This window comes from Eriocheir sinensis, unplaced genomic scaffold (assembly GCF_024679095.1).
Source record: "Eriocheir sinensis breed Jianghai 21 unplaced genomic scaffold, ASM2467909v1 Scaffold127, whole genome shotgun sequence".
In the NCBI taxonomy this organism is placed as follows: Eukaryota; Metazoa; Arthropoda; class Malacostraca; order Decapoda; family Varunidae; genus Eriocheir; species Eriocheir sinensis.
Genome location: NW_026110595.1, coordinates 235,102 through 253,189, shown reverse-complemented (window position 1 = coordinate 253,189; position 18,088 = coordinate 235,102). Strand labels below are relative to the sequence as shown.

General features: G+C 49.4%; 1 protein-coding gene across 1 annotated transcript in view; it reads right to left on the bottom strand.

Annotated features, from left to right (window-relative positions):
- The window catches only part of LOC126989704 (cGMP-specific 3',5'-cyclic phosphodiesterase-like), a 52,377-nt gene that overhangs the window by 11,220 nt on the left and 23,069 nt on the right, over positions 1-18,088 (bottom strand). The window contains exons 2-16 of the mRNA XM_050848323.1: positions 17,252-18,088; positions 16,200-16,372; positions 14,793-14,972; positions 12,940-13,144; positions 12,629-12,747; positions 11,541-11,699; positions 10,637-10,726; positions 9,788-9,919; positions 7,594-7,632; positions 6,417-6,554; positions 5,350-5,487; positions 4,665-4,767; positions 3,602-3,728; positions 1,719-1,824; positions 504-647 (exon numbers count right to left, since the gene is read on the bottom strand). The exon at positions 17,252-18,088 is cut by the window's right edge and continues 595 nt beyond it. Coding sequence (XP_050704280.1) covers positions 504-647; positions 1,719-1,824; positions 3,602-3,728; positions 4,665-4,767; positions 5,350-5,487; positions 6,417-6,554; positions 7,594-7,632; positions 9,788-9,919; positions 10,637-10,726; positions 11,541-11,699; positions 12,629-12,747; positions 12,940-13,144; positions 14,793-14,972; positions 16,200-16,372; positions 17,252-17,849 — 2,451 coding nt within the window. The 5' untranslated portion in view covers positions 17,850-18,088. The remainder of the gene's footprint in view (positions 1-503; positions 648-1,718; positions 1,825-3,601; positions 3,729-4,664; positions 4,768-5,349; positions 5,488-6,416; positions 6,555-7,593; positions 7,633-9,787; positions 9,920-10,636; positions 10,727-11,540; positions 11,700-12,628; positions 12,748-12,939; positions 13,145-14,792; positions 14,973-16,199; positions 16,373-17,251) is intronic.

Here is an 18,088-nt window from a genome sequence, read left to right as displayed (position 1 = left end):
AGGCATGCAGTTAGTAAGTTCAGAAGAGCAGTCAGCGTGGAAATATCGATAGAAGATAGAAAGAGAGGCAACATGGCGGCGGAATTTAAGAGGTAGAAGACTATCAGTAAGAGGAGGAGAGCTGATGAGACGAAGAGCCTTAGACTCCACTCTGTCCAGAAGAGCTGTGTGAGTGGAGCCCCCCCACACGTGAGATGCATACTCCATACGAGGGCGGACAAGGCCCCTGTATATGGACAGCAACTGTGCAGGGGAGAAGAACTGGCGGAGACGATACAGAACGCCCAGCCTCGAGGAAGCTGATTTAGCGAGAGAGGAGATATGAAGTTTCCAGTTGAGATTTTGAGTTAAGGATAGACCGAGGATGTTTAGTGTTGAAGAAGGTGACAGCTGAGTGTTGTCGAAGAATAGGGGATAGGTGTTTGGAAGATTGTGTCGAGTTGATAGGTGGAGAAATTGTTCCCCTCCTCCTCCTCCTCCTTCTCCGACTCCTCCTCCCTCACCTCCAGGTCCGTCATAAACTGTTCCATCTTCCCCGTCTTGAGCATGGCGAACATGGTCTGCGCCACGGTTACTGCATGTCGCCAATTGTGGTACTTGACGGGCCTGTAATTCTTCTTCACGCTCAGCAACCATCGACACAGAACCTGGGGAGGGGGTAGAGGGGGAGAGAAGAGGGGAGAAATAGGGGAAGACATAGTAGGGAAGAGGTGAGGGAAGGAGAAAAGGGAGGGGAAGGAAGGAGGGACGAAATAAAGGGAGATCAGGGAGAGAAGGAAGGAGGTGAGGGAAGGAGAAAAGGGAGGGAAAGGAAGGAGGGACGAAAGAAAGGGAGATCAGGGAGAGAAGGAAGGAGAGAAGGGAGGGAAAGGGAGGAGGGACGAAAGAAAGGGAGATCAGGGAGAGAAGAAAGGAGAAAAGGGAGACAGAGAGAAGGAAAGGAAGGGAATTGAGGGGAAGGGGGAGAGAAAGATTTTGAGGGAGAAAGGGAGAAAGGGAGATTGAGAGAGAGAGAGAGAGAGAGAGAGAGAGAGACGGAGGAAGAAGGAAAGTATGGTTGGAGGGAGAAGAGAGGAAAGGTGCGTGAGGAGGAGGAGGAGGAATAGGAGGAGGAGGAGGAGGAGGAGGAAGACCGCGAACAAATGAGATTGGTAGTAAGAGGAGGAGGAGGAGGAGGAGGAAGAAGAAGAAGAAGAAGAAGGAGGTTAAAGCGGTAGGAGGAAGAGGAGGAGGAGGAGGAGGAGGAGGAGGAGGAGGAAGATGGGCGGAAGGAAGAAGAAAGGAAGGAGAGGAGTGCAGGAGACAACCGGAGAGAGAGAGAGAGAGAGAGAGAGAGAGAAAGAGAGAGAGAGAGAGAGAGGAAGAAAAGGCAAAGAATATATTAATAACAATAATAATAATAACAATAATAATAATAATAATAATAATAATAATAATAATAATAATAATAATAATAATAATCTAACGTCATTTTTTCCTTGCAATATTAGTCTCCTCCTCCTCCTCCTCCTCCTCCTCCTCCTCCTCCTCCTCCTCCTCCTCCTCTTCTTCCTCCAGCTCTCATCATATTGGTTTCTCTCTCTCTCTCTCTCTCTCTCTCTCTCTCTCTCTCTCTCTCTCTCTCTCTCTCTCTCTCTCTCTCTCTCTCTCTCTCTCTCTGTCTATCTACTACTACTACTACTACTACTACTACTACTAATGCTACTTACGCTACTTACCTCATAGGGGATGTGGAAGCGTGTTAGTAGGTCGAGGTCCATGAACATTCTGATGACCGACTTACAGGTCTCTTCGTCGGTAAGTACAATGTCGCAAAAATCGAAGCTGTGTGTGTGAGAGAGAGAGAGAGAGAGAGAGAGAGAGAGAGAGAGGGGAGAGAGGAATTGGGTTAACTTTCTTTGTGTTCTATCATAATTCAGTTTGTCAGTCAGTTAGTCAGTCAGTCAGTCAATCAGTCGGTCAGTAAAGCCCCGGCCAACTCTACTCGAACAAGGTCGGTACACGCGCAAGACGCCGCTGAGTTGACGCGGTTCGGTCGTGTCGGAAGGTGCCAAGAATTTTTACCGTATGTGCATGAAATTATAAAGCGAGAGTAAGGAAGAGTTAATTTTGGGGGGGTCAAAAAACGGACGTTCTGTATCGTCTCCGCCAGTTCTTCTCCCCCGCGCAGTTGCTGTCCATATACAGGGGCCTTGTCCGCCCTCGTATGGAGTATGCATCTCACGTGTGGGGGGGCTCCACTCACACAGCTCTTCTGGACAGAGTGGAGTCTAAGGCTCTTCGTCTCATCAGCTCTCCTCCTCATACTGATAGTCTTCTACCTCTTAAATTCCGCCGCCATGTTGCCTCTCTTTCTATCTTCTATCGATATTTCCACGCTGACTGCTCTTCCGAACTTGCTAACTGCATGCCTCCCCGGCCTCCCGCGGCCCCGCTGCACACGACTTTCTAATCAAGCTCATCCCTACACTGTCCAAACTCCTTATGCAAGAGTTAACCAGCATCTTCACTCTTTCATCCCTCACGCTGGAAAACTCTGGAACAATCTTCCTTCATCTGTATTTCCTCCTGCCTACGACTTGAACTCTTTCAAGCGGAGGGTATCACGACGCCTCTCCTCCCGAAATTGACCTCTCGTTTTGGACACTCTTCTGTACTCTATTCAGGAGCAGTAAGTAGCGGGCTTTATTTTTCATTATTGTTTTTTTTCACCCCCTTGAACTGTCTCCTTTTCCGTAAAAAAAAAAATAAGAGGAGGAAGAAAGGAACAGGTCAACAAAAACAAAGGAAGATCAGTCAACCTCACCTGCCCAACCCTGCCTGGATCTACCTAAGCTACAGCTCCTCCTCATCGAGTCTAACCTGCCTTAAATAAATATATATACTAACTACATGACATTCGACACTAACCGCTCGGAGTGTTGTAAATGTGAAAATATGCGATTAAGTCTTGGGTGAGGTCCTGCCCTGTTTCACCTCCCAAAACTCGTGCCAGTGGAAGGATTAATACTTTATTTTTGACCTCGGTGACCTTGACCTTTGACCTTTGACCTTGAAAATCGAACTTGTCCTGTGTGGGGCCATTGGTAGTCCACCTGTGAATTTTCAACATCCTAGCTGTAACGGTTCAAAAGTTATCGCGTTACAGATAAAAAACGATTTATACACCTGAAAAAAATATCTTATCCAGACTCATCCAATAATCGGTCTGTAATCCGCGCAAAGTCCCCGACGATTGCGGGCAGTCGGCGTTCAGTCTGCGACCAGCCGGCGTGCGTTCGTGTGTGTCGTGCAATCGCAAACAATAAAAATCGTTAAAATTCCTCGCCGGCAGCGTCAGGAATCGGCGACAAGGTCCAGACCGTTCCCAGACTACGCGCCGATCATGCCCCGGACACTCGACGGGCGTTCTTCGAATTTTGACATCGAGTCGGTGATCTGAACCAAGCCTCAACACGGCCCGCAGACTAATCGCAGGGTCGGGGACTGGGTCGGGGACAGGTCGGCGACAGGTCGGCGATCGGTCGGCATGCACTCGCCACACCCCTTCCACCCCTCCCTCCCCTCCACCCCCATATACCCGAGAGCCAGTCATTCTTACTTATAGAGGTCGAAGTCCGCTGATGATGGTATCTCCGCCATCTTGAGTCGTTCTGTGTCGTCCTGGGCGGCGGTCGCGTGGTAGCTCAGACACTCCAAGGCGACCTGTTGACGAGCCATGAGCCTACCTGAGGAGGAGGAGGAGGAGGAGGAGGAGGAGGAGGAGGAGGAGGAGGAGGAGGAGAGAGAAAAGAGTGATGGGTTAGGTTTTAGGGTATAGGAAGAGGAGGAGGAAGAAGAGGAGGAGAGAGGAAAGATTGTAGGGTTAGGTTTTAGGTAGAGGAAGAGGAGGAGGAGGAGGAGAGAGAAAAGAGTGATGGGTTAAGTTTTTGGGTAGAGGAAGAGGAGGAAGAGGAAGAGGAGGAGGAAGGGTTGGTATATGATTATGCAAAAAGAAAAGAAAGGGAAGAAGGAGGAGGAAGAGGGAAGGAGAGGAGGAAGAGGAAGAGACGGAAGTGGAAGGGGAAGACAAGGAAGAAGAAGAGGAGGAAGAGGAGAAGAAGAAGGAGGAGTTTGAAGTATTTAGGTTTCAGGAAGAAGAGGAAGAGGAAGAAGAAGGAGAGGAAAATTATAAAGAGGAGGAGGAAGAGGAGGAGGAGGAGGAGGAGGAAAGAAGATTAGTATATGGTTGTGGAGGAAGAGGAGGAAGAAAAAGAGGAGGAGAGAGGAGGAGGAGGAGGAGGAAAGAGAGAGAGAAAGAAGAAGAGGAAGAAAAAAAAATATTAGTAAGTCTCTCTCTCTCTCTCTCTCTCTCTCTCTCTCTCTCTCTCTCTCTCTCTCTCTCTCTCTCTCTCTCTCTCTCTCTCTCTCTCTCTCTCTCTCTCTCTCTCTCTCTCTCTCTCTCTCTCTCTCTCTCTCTCTCTCTATCTATCTATCTATCTATCTATCTCTACACACACACACACACACACACACACACACACACACACACACACACACACACACACACACATTCAAAATACAACCCAACCCTTCCCTTCTCTCTCCTCCTCCTCCTCCTCCTCCTCCTCTTCCTCCTCCTCCTCCTCTTCCTCCTCCTCCTCCTCCTCCTCCTCCTTACTTACATGCTTTCTCATAGGCCTGTGTGTTTTGTATCCCTAGGCCGCAGAAAATAGCGAAGGCCTCAAAAGTGTTGATGTCGTGGTCGGAGAATTGAAGACCGCTTTCCTGTGAGAGAGAGAGAGAGAGAGAGAGGGAAAACATGGTAATTAGTGGATAGCTTTTTCTAGTCTTCTTCCTCCTCCTCCTCCTCCTCCTCCTCCTCCTCTTCTTCTTCTCCTCTCCTATATCTTTCTCAGTCACACACCTCCTCCTCCTCCTCCTCCTCCTCCTCCTCCTCCTCTTCCTCCTCCTTATAACTTCTCACTCCCTCATTTCTTCCGTCCCTTCTTCCTCCTCCTCTATACTCACCCATTCACACTCTTCCTCCTCCTCCTCCTCCTCTTCCTCCCCTTCCACTTTCATCTCTTCCTCTTCCTCCTCCTTCTTCCCTTCCTTTTCTTTTTGCATAACCATATACCAACCCTACCTCCTCCTCCTCCTCCTCCTCTTCCTCTTCTTCCTCTACCGAAAACCTAACCCTTCAATCTTTCTTCTCTCCTCCTCCTCCTCCTCCTCCTCCTCCTCCTCCTCCTCCTCCTCGTCCCTTCTTCATCCATCTTCCTCTTCTTCTCCTCTTCTATATCTTTCTCAGTAAACCACACCTCCTCCTCCTCCTCCTCCTCCTCCTCCTCCTCCTCCTCCTCTCACCTTGTTTATCATCTGCGCCACTCCCAGTATCTTCCGCGAGGCGTTGAAGATAGGGATTGTCAGAACGCTATGGGTGAGAAGTCCCCCATCTTCTAGCGGTGAGCCCAGCCATTGTACAACATTGTTAATATTCACAGTCTGAGGGGGGGGAAGAGAGGGGGGGTTAGTGGGGGGGAGGGGTGATGGGGTGTGTGTTACTGGGGGGGAGGGGGTGATAGGGTGGGGGTGGAAGGGAAGGGAGGAGATTGGGGTATGGTTAGGGGTGAAGGGATTGGTGGTTTTTGAAGGGGGTGATTGGGGGTGATTGGGGTGATGGGATGGGGAAGGAAGGGGGAGGTTACACACACACACACACACACACACACACACACACACACACACACACACACACACACACACACACACACACACACACAGATTGGCTTTTCCGGAAGGAGGAGGAAGAGGAATGTGAAGGGGAGGAAGAGGAGGAGGAAGAGGAGGAGGAGGAGGAGGAGGAGGAGAGAGAAAAATAGGGAAGGTAGGAGAGGCAGTTTGATTGGAGAGAGAGAGAGAGAGAGAGAGAGAGAGAGAGAGAGAGCGCAATTGAGGTGAAGTGAAATTGGAGGAAAAGTACTCCGGGCACTCTCTCTCTCTCTCTCTCTCTCTCTCTCTCTCTCTGATCCTTCCCTTCCTTTCTTCCTCTCTCTCTTTCTCTCCCTTCCCTTTCCTTCCTCCTCCTTTCTCTCCTTATCTCCTCCTCCTCCTCCTCCTCCTCCTCCTCCTCTCTCCCCTCTTCCTTTCCTCCCCTTCTTCTCCCCTTTCAATACTTCCCTTCCTCTCTCCTCCCCACTCCCCCTTTCATTCCCCTCTTTCACTCTTTCCTTCCTTTCTCTTCCTCCTCCTCTTTCCCTCCTCCTCCTCCTCCTCCTCCACTTCCTCTTTCATTCTCTCCTTTCTTTCTCTTCCTCCTCCTCTTTCCCTCCTCCTCCTCCTCCTCTCCCCACTATCATTCTATACCCATTCCTTCCCCTCTTTCATTCTTTCCTTCCTCTCCTCCTCCTCCTCCTCCTCCTCCTCCGTCTCACCTGGCCCGTAGAGGAGACGTAGTTTGCGAGTCTGGCGTGAACAGATGCGGTCAGCTGGGCGGTGGACGGTTGCGTAATCTGGCATTCACCGTCGCGGGATTTGAGTTCAAAGGTCATATGAACTGTCATGGTCTCAGGCTGCGTGGGGAAGGGTGGGGAGGAGGTGGGGAGGAAGGGAGGGGAAGGGGAGAGAAAATCCATTGTTAGTTTGGTTATGTTTTGGGAGATGGGGAAGGGAAATTGGTTGAAGGAAATGGGGTTTTGTGTTGGGGAAGCGTGGGGAAGGGTGGGGATGGATGGGGAAGGGTGGGGAGGAAGGGGAAGGGGAGAGAAATTGCATTGTTAGTTTTGGTTAAGTTTGGGGAGATGGGGAAGGGAAATTGGTTGAAGGAAATGAGGTTTTGTGTTGGGGAAGCGTGGGGAAGAGTGGGGATTAGGTGGGGAGAAAATGAGTTAATTTTTAGTATTGGTTAAGTTTGGGGAGATGAGGGATTGGAAAGGGAATGAAGGAGATGCGTTTTTGTAGTGGCGGAGGTTGGGGAGGAAGGGAGGGGAAGGGGAGAGAAATTGCATTGTTAGTTTGGTTATGTTTTGGGGAGATGGGGAATGGAAGGGGATGAAGGAGATGGGGGGTTTGTAGTGGGGAGATGAGGAAGGGAAGGAAGGGGAGGGGATGGTTTTTTGCATACTGGGGAGATAGTGGGGAGGAGGAGGCGAGGGGGGAGGGAGGGAGAAGGGGAGAGAACGTACTGATTAGATTCTTGGAGATGGGGAGGAAAGAGAAGGAAAGGGGATGAGGTTGATGCGGTGGGGAGATATGGGGAAGAAGGGGAGATGGGGAGAGGGGAGAAAAAATGAGTTACTAGTATTTGTTAGATATTTTCAAGTGATGGGGAGGAAAAGGGGAGGAAGGGGAGGGGATGGTGGGGGAAGGATGGGGAAGGAGAGGAAATAGGGGAGGGAAGGGTGGGGAGATTAGTTTAGTTGGGGAAGATATGGGGAGGAAAAATGGGAAGGAGAGAGAGAGAGAGAGAGAGAGAGAGAGAGAGAGAGAGAGAGAATATTAAGATAACAAAGAAAGAAAGAAAGAAAGAAAGAAAGAAGGAAAGAAAGAAAAGAAAGAAGGAAAACAGAAAAAATAAGGAAGAAAAGAGAGAGAGAGAGAGAGAGAACTTACAGGTATGTCCATTAACTCCTGTAGAGACGGCGCTGTTGTCTGAAAAAAAAGGAAAACAACATCAACACCTCCTCCTCCTCTCTCTTCCCCTTCCCTTCCTTCCTTCCTTCCCTTCCTCCCTTTCTCTCCTCCTCCTTCCCTTCCTTTCTCTTTCTCTTTCTCTCCCCTTCCCTTCCTTCCTTCTTCTCTTCCTCCCTTTCTCTCCTCCTCCTTCCCTTCCTTTCTCTTTCTCTTTCTCTCCCCTTCCCTTCCTTCCTTCCTTCTTCCTTTCCTCCCTTTCTCTCCTCCTCCTTCCCTTCCTTTCTCTTTCTTTCCCCTTCCCTTCCCTTCCCTTCCTTCCTTCCCTTCCTCCCTTCTCTCCTCCTTCCTTCCTCTCCTCCTCCTTCCTTCCTTCTTCTCCCCTTCCTTCCTTCCTTCCTTCCTTCTTCTCTCCTTCCTTCTCTCCTCCTTCCTTCCTCTCCTCTCCCCTTCCCTTCCTTCCTTCCTTCCTTCTTCTATCCCTTCACTTTCTCCCTCCTTCCTTCCATCTCCTCTCTCCTTCCCTTTCCCTTCCTCCTCTCCACTTTCGCCCTCCTTCCTTCCATCTCCTCTCTCCTTCCCTCACCATTTCTCCTCCTTTCCTAATCCCATCATACTTCTTAATCACATAACATATACGAGGTTGTCTGATATGGATTTTGGGTCATTTTTCTAGGAAATCTTACACAGACATTGTTTTCGTGGTCTTTTAAACTATTTTTCTTTCCTAATCCCATAATATATCATACGAGGGTTGTCTGCTATGGATTTTAGAAAGTGGGTCATTTTTTTTAATGGGTAACTAGGAGAAATCTTACACCCAGACATTGTTTTCGTGGTCTTTTGTGGTAAACTGTAACATTTTTTCTTTCCTAATCCCATAATATATCATACGAGGGTTGTCTGTTTTGGTTTTAGAATATGGGTAATTTTTTTTCATGGGTAACTAGGAGAAATCTTACACCCAGACATTGTTTTCGTGGTCTTTTGTGGTAAACTGTAACATTTTTTCTTTCCTAATCCCATAACAGATCATACGAGGGTTGTCTGCTATGGATTTTAGAATATGGGTAATTTTTTTTCATGGGTAACTACGAGAAATCTTACACCCAGACATTGTTTTCGTGGTCTTTTGTGATAAACTGTACCATTTTTTCTTTCCTAATCCCATAACAGATCATACTTGCTCTTGGATTTAGAATATGGGTAATTTGATAAATTTTTCTTTCCTAATCCCATAACAGATCATACGAGGGTTGTCTGCAATGGATTTTAGAATATGGGTAATTTTGTTTAATGGGTAACTACGAGAAATCTTACACGGAGACATTATTTTCGTGGTCTTTTGTGGTAAACTGTACCATTTTTTCTTTCCTAATCCCATAACAGATCATACGAGGGTTGTCTGCAATGGATTTTAGAATATGGGTAATTTTTTTTAATGGGTAACTAGGAGAAATCTCACACCCAGACATTATTTTCGTGGTCTTTTGTGGTAAACTGTAACATTTTTTCTTTCCTAATCCCATAACACATCATACGAGGATTGTCTGTTGTGGTTTTAGAAAGTGGGTAATTTTTTTTAATGGGTAACTAGGAGAAATCTCACACCCAGACATTGTTTTCGTGGTCTTTTGTGGTAAACTGTAACATTTTTTCTTTCCTAATCCCATAATATATCATACGAGGGTTGTCTGCTATGGATTTTAGAATATGGGTAATTTTTTTTAATGGGTAACTAGGAGAAATCTCACACGGAGACATTATTTTCGTGGTCTTTTGTGATAAACTGTAACATTTTTTCTTTCCTAATCCCATAACATATCATACGAGGGTTGTCTGTTGTGGTTTTAGAATATGGGTAATTTTTTTTAATGGGTAACTAGGAGAAATCTCACACGGAGACATTATTTTCGTGGTCTTTTGTGGTAAACTGTAACATTTTTTCTTTCCTAATCCCATGACTAAGTACTTTTAATTAAGCATAACATATCATACGAGGGTTGTCTGCTAGGATTTTAGAATATGGGTAATTTTTTTCATTACAAAATACCTAACCCGCCCACATGACTTCACCTAACCTAACCTAACCTAACCTAGCCTTACCTTACCTAACCTTACCTTACCTAACCTTACCCTACCCTACCCTTACCTATCACCCTGTCACCCTACTCACCTGATGGTCCAGCAGGTACACGGAACACCTCTCACACTTCAACAGCTCCCTCGCCTCGGTCATAATTTTGATCACGAGGCGGTCAAGGGATAGTTGCTCTTCAAAGATGCCCCGAGCTAGTTGGAGGAGGAGCTGTGGAGGAGGAGGAGGAGGAGGAGGAGGAGGAGGAGGAGGAGGAGTTTAGTGGTTAGTAATGGTTTATGGAAAGGGAAGGAAGAGGAGGAGGAGGAGGAGGAAGAAAAGAAGGAAGGAAAGAAGGAGGAGGAGGAGAAAGAAAAGAAGGTAGGAAAGAAGGAAGATAAAAAGAAGGAGGAGGAGGAGGAGGAGGAGGAGGAGGTGTCAATTAGTTGTGGTTATGAGAAGAGGAAGAAGAAGAGAAGATAAAAAAAGAAGGAAGAGAAGAAGAGGAGGAAGAGGAGGAAGAGGAGGAGGAGGAGGACGAGGAGGAGGAGGAGGAGGAGGAGGAGGAGGAGGAGGTAGTTACGAAGTTTTAATAGTAGCAGAATTGGAGGAGACGAAGGAGGAAGATTACAAGGAGGAGGAGGAGGAGGAGGAAGAGGAGGAAGAGGAGGAGGAGGAGGAAGAGGAAGAGGAAGAGGAGGAAGAAGAAGAGGAAGAAGAAACGAAAAAAAAAAGATAAGAGAGAGAGAGAGAGAGAGAGAGAGAGAGAGAAATTGGGGTGAAATGAGGTGAGGGAGAGGTAATGGGTTTTATATTGAAGAGAGAGAGAGAGAAGACTTGTATCTCTCAATATATATAACATTTGAAATCTCTATAACTACTACTACTACTACTCCTCCTCCTCCTCCTCCTCCTCCTCCTCCTCCTCCTCCTCCTCCTCCTCCTTACCTGATTCTTCTTGTATTCTCTTACGGACATATCAAAGAGTTGGGCGTTCTGAATCCCAATCCCACAGAACGTTAGGTACCTTCGAAAGACCTGTGTGTGTGTGTGTGTGTGTGTGTGTGTGTGTGTGTGTGTGTGGGTGTGGGTGTGGGGGGGGGGGAGGTAGGAGGAGGAGGAGGAGGAGGAGGAAGGAGAGGATGAGGAAGAATATGTAAGGGAGGTTAGTTAGAGGAGGAGGAGGAGGAGGAAAGAGGAGAAGAAGAAGAGAGAAAGGAGGAGGAGGAGGAGAGATAGGAAGAAGAAGAAGAAGAAGAAGAATGAAGGTTAGGAAGAAGAAGAGGAGGAGGAGAAGAAAAAGAAGAAAAGGAAGAAGAAAATGAAGGAAGGAGGAGGAAAAACGAAGAAAAAGAAGAAGAAGAAGAAGAAGGAGGTTAAGAGGAGGAGGAGGAGGAGGAGGAGGAGGAGGAGGAGGAGGAGGAGGAGGAGGAAGAAAGCAAGGAAGAAAAAAAAATACATTAGTTAATTATTATTATTATTATTATTATTATTATTATTATTATTATTATTATTATTATTATTGTTGTTGTTGTTGTTGTTGTTGTTTAGTTAATTACTTTATTCTAATGAGATCAGGGAGACATAATAGGGTCTTAGGTCTCTCTCTCTCTCTCTCTCTCTCTCTCTCTCTCTCTCTCTCTCTCTCTCTCTCTCTCTCTCTCTCTCTCTCTCTCTCTCTCTCTCTCTCTCTCTCTCTCTCTCTCTCTCTCTCTCTCTCTCTCTCTCTGCCTTCCCTTCATTTCCCTTCCCTTCCTTCACAAAGACCTTCCCTCCTCCCTTACCTTCCTTCTTCCCTCCCTTACCCACCCCTCCTCCTCCTCCTCCTCCTCCTCCTCCTCCTCCTCCTTACCTCCACATCCTGCTTGGTGAATTCTAGCGAGCCATTCTTCTTGTTAATAATCTCCGCTACTCCGATGACCTCACCCTCGTAGTTGCACACAGGCATACATAGGACGCTCATGGTTCTATATCCTGTCCTTCGATCCACGCTGGAGTCGAACCGGGGATCCTAGGAGCGAGGGGGAAGGGGGGGAAGGTGGGGGAGAGAAGGGGAGAGATTAGTATGGGAAGGGAATGGGATGGGTTGGGTTGGGATAGGATGGGATGGGATGGGGTGGGGAGAGAAGGGGAGTGATTAGTAAGGGAAGGGAATGGGAAGGGAAGGGATGGGATGGGAAGGGCAGGATAGGGATGGGTAGGGAAGGGAAGGGAAGGGAAGGGTTGGGAAGGGAAGGGTAGGGAAAAGAGAGAGAGAGAGAGAGAGAGTGCAGGCTCATCTATACCTCTCTCTTCTCTCTTTCTCTCCTCCTCCTCCTCCTCCTCCTCCTCCTCCTCCTCCTCCTCCGGCAACTTGATGAAGGAACTAATGAGGAAAATTATATCTTCGGAGGAGGAGGAGGAGGAGGAGGAGGAGGAGGAGGAAGAAGAAGAAGAGGAGGAGGAGGAAAAAGGAGGAGAAAATGACACACACACACACACACACACACACACACACACACACACACACACACACACACACAGACCTTGAAATACCTTGTTCCCTTCTGTTCCCTTCTCTTCCCTTCTTTTCTTCCCTTCTTCTTCCCTTCTTCATCTGTTAACTTACACCTGTCCTCCTCCTCCTCCTCCTCCTCCTCCTCCTCCTCCTCCTCCTCCTCCTCCTCTTCCTTCCCCATTTCCTTCCTTTCCTTCCTTCCTTCCTTTCTCTCCCTTCCTCAACTTTCCCTTCCCTTCCTTCCCTTCCCTCTCTTCCATCCCCTCTTCCTCCTCTTCCTCTTCCTCCATCCTCCCCTTCCTTTCCTTCCTTTCCTTTCCCTCCCTTCCTCAACTTTCCCTTCTGTCTCCTCCTCCTCCTCCTCCTCTTCCTCCCTTATCACTCCTCTCTCTCACACACCTTCCTCTCTCTCTTACACACCTGCCCACACCTGCCCTACACACCTGGTACGCATCCTTCACATTGATGACCTCCTTCGTGTCTGCCACATGACCGACAATGCCCACGCCCCATGGCAATAGGATCTCCCTCTCCGCCGCGTTAGCCAGGGCCTCCTCCAGCACTGGGGAGAAGGAGGAGGAGGAGGAGGAGGAGGAAAAAAGAAAAAGAGAAAAAATGAGAAAAAAACTATTATTATTATTATCATTATTATTAGTCATCAAATCCACGTTAACTGAAACCACTAACCTCACTTTCTCTACCTCTAAACTCCTCCCCACCCCCTCTAACCACCTCTAACCACCCCTCAACCCACCTGAATCAACCGTGACGTCAAACAGCTTAGCTACCAGCATACGGTTGTGTCTGGGACCCTGAGCGAGGAACAAGCTGGCTCTGTCCGCGTTAGTGAGGTGGCCGACGTTGACCAAGATCTTGTGACAGAGTGTATCGATGTCCAATTCCGTGCTGATGTCCCTAATAAGCTCCATGAAGAGTTCGGGTTCCGTGAGACGCTCGACCTGGTGGGGGAAGAGTTGGGGAAGAAAGGGAGGGAGGGGATGGGGTTGGGAGGGGTTAGAAATTAGTTGGGATTAGTTATGGTTGGGATTTGAAGGAGGGGTTAGGAAGGGAAAGTTGGGGAATGGCGTAATGGGGATAGTGGGGAATGGTTGGGGAAGAATGGGAGGGAGGATGGGGTTGGGAGGGGTTAGAAATTAGTGGGATTAGTTATGGTTAGAATTTGAAGGAGGGTGAGGTTCGTTTTGGGGGTTTAAATATCAAAGAGGGGGTTGAAAAAGTGATTGGGGGGTTGAGGAGGGGAGAAAATGGGTTTGTTTTGCATGGGGGAGGTTGGGATAGGTGGGGATTTGGTTGGGGAAGAAGGGGAAGGGTGGGGTTGGAAGGGGTTAGAAATTAGTTGGGATTAGTTATGGTTGGGATTTGAAGGAGGGGTTAGGAAGGGAAAGTTGGGGAATGGCGTAATGGGGATGGTGGGGAATGGTTGGGGAAGAATGGGAGGGGGAGGGATGGGGTTGGGAGGGGTTAGAAATTAGTTGGGATTAGTTATGGTTAGAATTTGAAGGAGGTTGGGGTTCGTTTTGGGGGTTTAAATATCAAAGAGGGGGTTGAAAAAGTGAATGGGGGGTTGAGGAGGGGAGAAAATGGGGTTGTTTTGCATGGGGGAGGTTGGGAAAGGTGGGGATTTGGTTGGGGACGAAGGGGAAGGGTGGGGTTGGGAGGGTTAGAAATTAGTGGGATTAGTTATGGTTGGGATTACACGGAGGGGTTAGGAAGGGAAAGTTGGGGAATGGGATAATGGGGAATGATTGGAGGATGGGGAGGATGGGGTCGGTTTTGGGTTTAAATATCAAAGAGGGGGTTGAAAAAGTGATTGGGGGGTTGAGGAGGGGAGAAAATGGGGTTGTTTTGCATGGGGGAGGTTGGGATAGGTGGGGAATGGGTGGGAAAGAAGGGGAGGGGACGGGATGGGGTGGGGTTGGAAGGGGTTAGAAATTAGTGGGGTTAGTTATGGTTGGGATTTGAAGGAGGGGTTAGGAAGGGAAAGGAGAGGTTGGGGATTTGAGGATGGGGAGGTTGGGGTTCGTTTTGGGGTTTAAATATCGAAGAGGGGGTTGAAAAAGTGATTGGGGGGTTGAGGAGGGGAGAAAATGGGGTTGTTTTGCATGGGGGAGGTTGGGATAGGTGGGGATTTGGTTGGGGAAGAAGGGGAAGGGTGGGGTTGGGAGGGGTTGGAAGGGGTTAGAAATTAGTGGGGTTAGTTATGGTTGGAATTTCAAGGAGGGGTTAGGAAGGGAAAGTTGGGGAATGGCGTAATGGGAGTGATTGGGGATGGTTGGGAAGAAGGGAGGGAAGGACGGGATGGGGTGAGGTTGGATAGTTATGGTTGGAATTTCAAGGAGGAAGGGAAGTTGGGAATGGCGTAATGGGAAGATGGGGAATGGTTGGGGAAGAAGGGAGGAAGGACAGGGATGGGAATTGGGGTTGGAAGGGTTAGAATTGTGTTAAAATATTGGAGAGAGAGAAGAGAAGGAAGGAAGGAACACACACACACACACACACACACACACACACACACACACCTTCTTCCTCCTCCTTTTCCATCCTCCTCCTCCTCCTCCTCCTCCTCCTCCTCCTCCTCCTCTTTACCTTCCTCGCCTTTGCAGTCTTCGGGGACAGCCAGGAGGTGATGGAGTTCCGCCTGCTGGGGTAGGTGTAGTTGGCCGCGAGGTGGATCTGGTTGTCCGTGGGGGTACCCGATGTTGGGCTTTCCCTTGTCTCGGAGTCATTTGGGAGCAGACTACGGCCGCCGCGCATGTTCCGGAAGGCCTGGGGAGAGGGGAGAAGAAGGGGCGATGATGGGAAGTGAAGGGGAGGATGATAAGATAAAAGTAACGGAAAAGGGGTGATGGGAAGGTAATTATGGAATGGCCGCGCATGTTCCGGAAGGCCTGGGGAGAGGGGAGAAGAAGGGGCGATGATGGGAAGTGAAGGGGAGGATGATATTGCAAAAGTAATGGAAACAGGGTGGCCGCGCATGTTCCAGAAGGCCTGGGGAGAGATGGGGTGAAGGGGCGATGATGGGAAGTGAAGGGGAGGATGATAAGATAAAAGTAACTGAAACGGGGTGATGGGAAGGTAATTATGGAATGGTCGCGCATGTTCCGGAAGGCCTGGGGAGAGGGGAGAAGAAGGGGCGATGATGGGAAGTGAAGGGAAAGATGATATTGCAAAAGTAACGAGAACGGGATGATGGGACGGGAATTATGGAATGGATATGAGTGATGGGGAGAGAGAGATGAAGGATTTTGATGGGGTAGCGATGGGAAGTGATGGGGTGAAAGATGTCCCTGAAAGCTTGAAGGGGGGAAGAAGGGGAGGTTAGTGATGGGGTAATAGGTTCAGATGGGAAGGGGAAGATGAAGGGGCGATGGTGATGGGAAATAAACGATAAAGAAGGGGAATGCGGGGTTAGGGAATGAAGATAGATGGGGTGATGGGAAGGGAGAGAAGGGGTGATGGGAAGGGGAGAGATGGGGTGATGGGGTGATGATGGGAAGTGAAGGGGAGGATGATAGAACAAAAATGATGGAAAATGGGGTGATGGGGAGGGGAAAATGAAGGGATGGGGAGATGAAGGGGGGATAGATGGGGTGATGGGGAGGGTAAAAATGAAGGGATGGGGAGATGAAGGGGGGATAGATGGGGTGATGGGGAGGGTAAAAATGAAGGGATGGGGAGATGAAGGGGGGATAGATGGGGTGATGGGGTGATGGGGAGAAGATTAACCCATTTCCCTTCTCCGCCATTTCCTCTTCCTCCCCTTCCTCCTCCTCCTCCTCCTCCTCCTCCTCCTTTCACTTCCCTATTCCCATTCTCTCCCTCCTCTATCTCTTCTCTCTCCACTATCCTCCACCCTTTCTCTCCCCTTCTCCCTCTTCCTCCACTTCACTTCCCTCCCATCCACCTCCTCCTCTTCTTCTTCTTCCCCTCCTCCTCCCATTCCATTCCCTTTCCTTCCCCTCCTCCACCTCCTCTTCCACCTCCTCCACTCACCGCCATGGGGGTCCTCTCTCTCAGCCACCTCTCCACCACATGAGGGTGTCGGTCAAGGTAGGCCTCCACCTGCTCCTCCTGTAGGTCTGGGGAGCAGGCCGCCCTCTCGCTGGGGGGGGATAGGCCCGACGAGGAGAAGGTTGGGCTGCCCGATCTCTGGCTGGCGGGGTCATCTGTTGGGGGAGAGGGGAGAGAGGGGGGGTTGTTAGTAAGGGATGGGGAAGGAGGAAGGAGGGAGGGAAGGGTAGGGAGGAGAAAGGAAGGAAGGAGAGGAAAGGGGGAGAGAAGGAAAGGGAAGGGAAGGGAGAGAAAGGAAGGAAGGAGGGAGGGAAGGGTAGGGAGGGGAAAGGAAGGAGAGGAAAGGAGAAGAGAGGAAGAGAAGGAAAGGGAAGGGAAGGGAGAGAAAGGAAGGAAGGAGGGAGGGAAGGGTAGGGAGGGGAAAGGAAGGAGAGGAAAGGAGAAGAGAGGAAGAGAAGGAAAGGGAAGGAAGGAAGGAGAGAAAGAAAGAGGAAGGAAGGAAGGAAGAGAAAGAAGGAGAGACAGAGAGAGAGCATAACATACATAATAGATTCAGTACTCTCTCTCTCTCCCTTCCTCCCCCTCTCTCTCCCTCCCTCCTCCCTTCCCATTCTCTCCCGCTCTCCCTAGTGAACGAAAACATCTGGGAATGAACGAAAACCAAAGAGAATCACATGTATTTTCAGGCGGTGTTTCAGAAAGTTTCGTCCGCGCGCTCAACTTTAAGTCCGCCCGAGCGAGATTGCTGTAGTATATTTTATTTTAGTGCTCCTTTATTTTTGCAACTCCTCCGTTTTCTATATATGTCTATCGTGTTATAAATATTGCCGGGAGAGAGAGAGAGAGAGAGAGAGAACTTGGAGGGACACCCACACACACACACACACACACACACACAACCACACACACACATACATACACAGAGAGAGAGAGATGGAGGACACACACACACACACACACACACAAACATTTTGTGTGTGTGTGTGTGTGTGTGTGTGTGTGTGTGTGTGTGTGTGTGTGTGTGTTAAACTTACCCGTATTGATTGAACAGAGGGGGAAGGAGACCCACCCCTCCCCCCCCTCTACCACAGAGGGGGGCGCTGACCCTGGGGGGAGGTCATCTGGGAAGGGCGGTGAGGGGGGGGGAGGGGGGCCAGATGTCATACACGTTGGATTCGCGTTCTGATCATGTTCCGAGGAGGAGGAGGAAAGAGGAGGAGGAAGAGGAGGAGGAGGAGGAGAGGAGGAGGAGCAATTTGTTTTATGTCTCTCTTCTATCTTCTCTTCTTCTTCTTCTTCCTCTTCTTCTTTCTGAGCTTCGAAGGGAGGAAGAGGAGGAGGAGGGAAGGAGGAAGACGAGGAGGAGGAGGAGGAAGACTTGGGTTTCTCCTCCTCTTCTCTACCTGGAGGAGAAGGAGGAGGAGGAGGAGATATCTCACTCTCCCCCTTTCTCTCTCTCTCACTTTCTCTCTCTCCCTCTCTCTCTCTCTCCCTCTCTCTCTCACTCCCTTCTAAAAAATCATTCATGCTTCCACTTTCGTCGCTTTCAGCCCCCCGTGGTAGGCCTAGGGGGGGCGGGGGAGGGGGGGCGGTGTGGCAGGGGAGGGGGGCGGCCTCACCCTGCCCCTCCATGCTGCTGGGGGGGTCTGGGGGGGGCGGGGGGCGACTCCACAACCCTCATTTGAAGGGGTCTTACGTCCCCTCGGCCATGGCTAAATCTTCAATGGGAGGGGTAGGGGGGGGTTACATTCTGGGGGGGTGGGGAGAAAGGGGGGAGAAGGGGAGGGGAGAGACAGGGGAGAAGGGAGGGAAAGGGGTTTGGAAGGGAAAGGAAGGGATGGGGAGAGAAAAGGGGAGGAGATGAGGGATGA